This window comes from Neoarius graeffei, chromosome 9, assembly GCF_027579695.1.
Source record: "Neoarius graeffei isolate fNeoGra1 chromosome 9, fNeoGra1.pri, whole genome shotgun sequence".
Classification (NCBI taxonomy): Eukaryota; Metazoa; Chordata; class Actinopteri; order Siluriformes; family Ariidae; genus Neoarius; species Neoarius graeffei.
Window position 1 is genome coordinate 73,294,580 of NC_083577.1, and position 6,968 is coordinate 73,301,547.

At 42.9% G+C, this 6,968-nt stretch overlaps 1 protein-coding gene across 1 annotated transcript; it reads right to left on the reverse strand.

The window, feature by feature from the left end:
• Window positions 1-1,746: 1,746 nt before the first annotated feature.
• Window positions 1,747-4,330, reverse strand: LOC132891344 (general transcription factor II-I repeat domain-containing protein 2A-like). The gene is made up of 2 exons (XM_060928858.1): window positions 2,127-4,330; window positions 1,747-2,013 (listed from the first exon to the last, which is right to left on the reverse strand). The coding sequence occupies exon 1, from the start codon at window positions 4,011-4,013 to the stop codon at window positions 2,133-2,135; it is 1,881 nt and encodes a 626-aa protein (XP_060784841.1). The 5' UTR covers window positions 4,014-4,330; the 3' UTR covers window positions 1,747-2,013; window positions 2,127-2,132.
• Window positions 4,331-6,968: the final 2,638 nt, after the last annotated feature.

Consider the following 6,968-nt stretch of genomic DNA (forward strand, 5'->3'; position numbering starts at 1 on the left):
TTTTAATTCGTCCGTTTTTGGCAAAGCATTAATCTTTGATTCCAGAATAGAAATCCTCTGTTCTAATTCCATGCATTTTCTGCAGGATTTTTTGCTTCCTGGCATTTAAAAAAAAAAAAAAAAAAGTGGAAATTAAAATTAAATTTAAAAGCTTATAAAGATGAAGAAAAGAGAAGAGAAAAAAAAGTGGAAATTCAATGAGAAAGTAAAGTATAGAAATAAAGATTAAGAAAGCAGGAGCAAAGCAAAGAAGCGTCCTACTCGCTTGAGTAGGAGGAGCAAAAAAAGGTGAGCAGCAAAACCAGTTGGTGCAAATTGTTGAAAGCATGAGAGAAATCACCACTCAACTCCAACGACTCAGCAATGACTCAGTACACATGGATGTGAGTGGCCGCTCGAGCTGTGCCAGGCTCAAGCATGTGAAGGTGTGACAGACCCCTTCCCCTCCCCCAGAGCTCTCTCCGAGAGCTAAAATCCTTCTTGAGTTGCCCCAGGGTTAAGGACCTGGCATGGAAAGATGTCCCCTCAGAGCTCTGCTCAGGCTCTGGGTGGATGTGGCACCAGAACCTGAGCTTTGGGTCAGGCCTTGAACAGGCACAAGGACACAGATCGAGGCTTGGTTCTGGTTGAGCCTTAAACAGGGGTATGAGGATGGTTGGGGGCTCCAGGCTAGACAAGTGTAGGTACAGTTTGCCACCTACTGTCTAAGAACTACAACTCCCAGCCAACTTCCACGTTGACCTATGTCACGCCTGGGCGGGATCATTTACATCACATCCTCCATGATTCCATAAAGGGACCTTGAAATCCACCATATCTTTCTCTTTGGCATCTGAAACTACATGGAACAGACCTAAAAGGAGGCACTCGCTATCGGACCATCCGAAACCACGACTTCTTTCTTGCAAGATCTACGTTTCAGCGCGTTTTCCTTTTTGTTTACCCTTGATCACGGTAGACGCCGGAAACACGCGATCTTTAACTCAAGCGAATTATAACCGGTTTTCAGTTATTCCTTATGAGTACGTACGAAACTACAGCCCACAAAGGCAGTTTAATTTGTAACTAAGAAGTGGCTGGACCCTTCTAAACTAGTGCATGTTGTTTGATCAGAGTTTTCCTTCCCACAAGCTACGAAGCCTCTTCAAGGATCCTCTGTTTCCCACAGAAGTTTTTCCAAGCTCCTGTGAACTCAGCCTCTCCGAGGACTCTCTGCTTTCTACAAAAAGGCGAGATTTTTGAAGTAAGACTGGCTTTTGGGCAAGAAGACTAGTCTTAGGAATGAGTTTATTTACTTAGTGAGAATTTACACTCAGGGATTGTGTAAGTGTGCACACTGATTTTGAGTTTCTATCATTTGTTCTATTGTTGGTCTCAATTGTTTAATACAGGGGTGCTCACACTTTTTCAGTATGCGAGCTACTTATAAAATGACCAAGTCAAAATGATCTACCGACCCACAGAACCGTGTGTTATTTTTAAATTTATTGAAGATTCTTAATATGTACACTCTATGCTTATGTACCTTGCATAACTGCATGAGCCAATATTACAACAAAATAAGCTATGAACATGTTTTTGTAATTACCATATAATAATAACAACAACAATAATAATAATACATCTGTTTTTTGTAGCTCTTCATGTGTTATAGGAGGATCAACACACACACACACACACACACACACGCACACACAATAATAATAATAATAATAATAATAATAATAATAACGATAATAATACATATTTTATTTAGCTTTTCATTGTGCTCAAAGACAAATGGCCTTTGCAAGAGGATCAAAATACACACACACACACACAGACACACACACAGACACACACACAGAGAGAGAGAGAGAGAGAGAGAGAGAGAGAGAGAGAGATAAATGTGAAGGTCAGTCCTATCTGAGTTACGATGTCCAGGGGGTGGGAGTTCCAAAGGGTGGGCGCAGTGATGTTGCTCTTTCTCTGTCCGGTATTTGATTGTGATGATGGGGGTGAGGAGGTTAGCATCTGCAAACATATAATGAACACATGTACAATGTGTGTCAATGTACATTGCATAACTGCATTAACCAATTTTGCACAGCATTTAACAAATAACTTATTATTAATATTATTATTACCTGAGTTTAATTTGATGACTTGCACTGCATTGAGTCGGCCAGGGATGCGTAGTCCGGACGGTAGCTGCTGACAGCCAGCCTCAAGCACATTTCCAAATGTTCATCAGTCATGGTGGAACGATACTGGGACTTGATGATCTTCATGTGGGAAAAGGCTGATTCGCACAGATAAGTTGAGCCGAATAATGCAGTCAGGGAAGTAGCACATTTCCTCATGTTGGGGTACTTTTTCTCTGTGAGTAAGTTCCAGAAGTGTCCATGAGCTCTGGCCTTCAGCTCAATGTCAGCTTGTAGTGATAAAATCTCATCTTCCACTCCAGATGAATTCAGGTGAAACAGTGTTGCGATTTTTGACGCAAGTGAATCAATCTCGGCATCTTCTTGAAACGGATAGCACATGAATGTAGCCACTGGCTCGAGTGTAGCAAAGTCTTGGAAACGTCTGTCGAACTCGGACAGGCAGTTGTCAATCTGCTCTGTGTAGCGTGCGCTGCTTAGTTGCGCACAGGCCTTCCCTTGCGTCTCCAACTCTGACTTCAGGTTCGGGAAATTTGCCAAATCATGGCGCTGAAGCTTTGAGGACAGATGTTTGATTTTACGTTTGAAGGCATTGACTGAGCTGATCATGTCGGTCACCGTTTTGTCTTTTCCTTGCAGCTCTTGATTAAGGTCATTCAGCTTGTTTGTAAGATCGGTTAAAAAAGCCAGATCTAGCAGCCACTGTTCATCATTCAGCTGTTTGTATTCTGCATGTCCAGTTTCACGAAAAAACTCCTTGATTTCTGGACAGAGCTCTCGGAATCGTTGCAAGAATTTCCCGCGACTAAGCCACCTCACGTCAGTGTGTAGCAACAACTCAAAGTGGTCGCTGTCAGCCTTCTCCAGATGTGCGCGGAATAGCCGTCTTTGAAGTGCTTTGGCTCTAATTGAGCAGGCGATCTTCGTCGCCACGTCCATGATCTCTTTCATGTTCAGCATCTTCGCGCAAAGTGCTTGTTGGTGGATTATGCAGTGGTAATTCACGAAGTCTGGGAAAGCATCGTCCTGTCTGCACTTGGCAATAAACCCATTCACGCGACCAACCATTGCGGGGGCTCCATCCGTGGTGATGGACACTAATTTGTACAGTGGGAGCTGAGTGTTCTCGATGAAGTTTTTAAATGACAGAAAAATGTCCTCTCCTCGCGCATGTTCCTTCAAGGGAATCACTGTCAATAGCTCTTCCTTTGCCGTCATGTCGCTGAACACCATACGAATATAAACGCATACCTGGGCTGTGTCACTGACGTCCGTAGACTCGTCCAACTGCAGTGAAAAGCACTCGCAATCTCCGATGTCCTTCCACATCTGCTGGGTTACATCCTCAGCCATGGCTTCACAGCGCCTTGTAACTGTGTGTCGTGAAAGTTGCAGGGCTTTGATTGAAGACATTATTTCGGCCTTATTTTTAAAATCTCCAAACAACGACTCTGCTGCTTCAACGAATGCCTCTTTCATTATCTCTCCCTCTTGGAATGACTTCATGTTTTTCACGATGACACGACTCACTCTGAATGAGGCTTCGGTAGCCGCTTTAGCTTTCGATGAATGCTGTGTGAAAAGTGACTGCTGTCCGGACAACTGCGATTTCAATTCCTTCACCTTCCTCTTTCTTAATTCACTTTTCGGTGGGAAGTCCGCCTCGTATTTCCCATGAACTGTCCGAAAATGCCTCTCCACATTTCCCTTCTTTGGAATAGCAATGCTAGACTGACAGATCAGGCAAACGCACTTCGAAAAGGACATAGTGAAAAAAAACTCTTCCTCCCATTCAATATGGTAGTGATAGGTTTTTTGCTTCTTATTTGGTAGGCCGACATCTCCCCCACTCATTTTAGAATGGCTCATTTTTTTTTTCTTTCTTTGATTCCGCAAAAAAATAAAAGACGTAGCCTACTTAACAAGTTTGTTGTTGTGCTGCACTTCGCACTGTCGTTTGAGTGGTAACCTAGGCAACAGGGTGTGTCTGATAAAATCTGTTGACTTGTGATTGGCTGCCCTGTACATCAATCAAGTGATGGAGTGGCTGATAGGCTGCCTGTCCCCATGTCACGGTTAGGCCTACTAACTAGCAAGTGCAGGAGGAACAGGGGACTTTTTTTTTTTTAAGTGGTCTGCGATCTACCTATATTGGCCTCGCGATCGACTGGTAGATCGCGATCGACGTATTGAGCACCCCCGGTTTAATAGATAGGTTTTGCATGCTCTCTCTTTCTTCCTAACATTTTAATTTCATTATTTACCCATATTTTGACCTCATTAAGATTTCAGTAAATTGAATAATACTATAAAGCTAGTGGGTTAGCTGTCTAGGGAAACCCCTTTTGTCTCCAGGGACCAGGATTCACCACGTGGTCACACACACTAGGCCTCACATATGCTTTAGCTAGCAAACCAAAGCTAACTCTCTTTGTTCTGTAAGGAGACACGTGGTAACCCCCCCCTTTGTTCTTTATCACGAGGTCTTTTGTCTCAACTTTAGATAATATTCTAAGTCCTGATTCAATTCAACCTTTATAGCACACTCTCCCGTGCCCACATTCAAATCTACATATCACGGATGACCATTTGAATGTATTTTAATTGTTAACATTTAATTTTATTACACATACACACACGCTAACACACAACCACGTGGCTACTAGGCCTCAAAAGTACCACGTGGCTACTAGGCCTCAAAAGCACATGTTAGCTAGCCTTCCTTTGTCTAGTTAGCACACAAAGCTAATCAGTTGTTTACACACACAAACACATGCTAGCTAGCTTTCCTTTGTCTAGTTAGCACACAAAGCTAATCATTTGCTTACACACACAAACATGCTGGCTAGCCTTCCTTTGTCTAATTAGCCTACAAAGCTAATCTTTTGTCTACACACACACACACACACACACACACACACACACACACACACACACACACACACACTCTGTTTACAGAAGATTTCATCTGCTGCTATTCAATTTTTATCTTTGTTATAATAAATTCCATTATCATTGAAACTGTGTGTGTTTGTCTGCTGTTCCGATATTTCTTGAAGTCGCCCAGATCTCAAAAGAACTCTTAAGGTGTATATGAATACTATTAGCTGCAGCTTGGTAAGTGACCATAATAATTCTGAATATACCAGATAATGGTATGATTCACTAAAAGATTCACTTTAAATGATTCACTTTAAATGATTCACTTTAAATGATTCAATTCAAATGATTCAATTTAAACGATTCAATGGTATGATTCAATTCAAATGATTCAAATTAAATGATTCAATGGGATTGATTCAATTTAATTATTAAAGATTGATCACTTAACACCAATCTACATACACAAACATAATACACCTACATAAATTGGTGCCCCGTGTGAGGAGATTGGTTTGTCGACTTCTTGAGTATTGTTGCAACAGATAAACTACCAGTTTGATTGAGCAACTGCTAAGGTATATCCCCAGGTGTGTTAAAACGGTTGACAGTAGTGTGATAACCATATCACAAATACTAACAACCTATTGATAATTTAGGATAAGAGAGCATTTCCAAACAAAACAAACCTTGTTACTTAATTAATTACATAGTTAATGTTAATTAATAATAATTGATTAATAATTAACTCATTGATTGATTAATTACCCAACACCCAACCTAAGTAAAATGGCATCCCCTTGTGTCTCAGAGACTGAAGACAATGCCCAAGACGTGTCTCTCTTTGAGGTCATCGCAGACTTCATTCACTGCTCTGACTCCGAAAGGGCAACCATTAGGAGCATGAGTAGGCATGATTGCCAAGCTAACATAATCAACTCAATAAAACAAATGAGAGATCCAAAGAGAACAATGATTAGTGTCCAAGAGGCACTAGGTAAGCTATTCCTGTTACACTTCCAGGATACTGACCTAGAGATCAGATCCCTCCATGGAGAAGTTGGTAGACTGACCTCCAGCAACGCCGAGCTGGCAGCCGAGGTCAATGATTTATATAGGGAGCGTAGTCTTTTGAAGGACTCCCTTGATGAGTGCGCCGAAAGGCTAGAGAAAGCCGAGAAGGGCGCCGGAAGGGCTGCCAAGGAGCAGACCCCCCAAGAAGGGTGCGAGGGGCGTGAGAGACCCCCAACCATGCGTCAAAGCTTAGAGCGGGAAGAGGCGTCCGAACCGGACACCGCGGATTACCTGGTCGAGCACCAGACATCCCGCCAAACTCCATCAACTCGCTACACGACTCCGTCGTTGTTTAGCCAGGGTGGAATCATCCTGCGCTCATCCCAAGCCCAGGCCCGTAGCACACCCAGGTCAGTGCGCTACAGCTTCCCTGATCCACCATCGGGTGAATCAGACTATGACTCTCATGCGGAACGGGAGCAATTCCAGAGTAGCTCAGATAGTGAGTGCTCAGGAGAGCAAAGGAGGCCACGTAAGGACACGCACCAAGCCCTCCACATACGGCAAATTGACCTACTTGCCAAAGATATTGAGCGATTCGATCCTGACAATAAAAGAACCAATGTAAATGATTATTTATGAGAAATTGACCGATGCCTGATGGACCTACCGAGAGCCACAACGCAAGAGAAGCTTAAACTGGTCTGGAAGACCTCCAGTAGCAGCGTTCGTGCCTTTTTAGAGACACTACTGCCAAATGTTCGCGATAGTTATTCACAACTTCGCAATTACATGAGGGAAGAATATGCGCCGTACACAGATGAAACCTCCGCGACGTTGTGTGCAATACAAATCAGGCAGAAATGGTCTGAGGCACCTCATGAGTATTATAGATGGCTATGTACCGCCTACTTCCAGGGTAGCAACGCA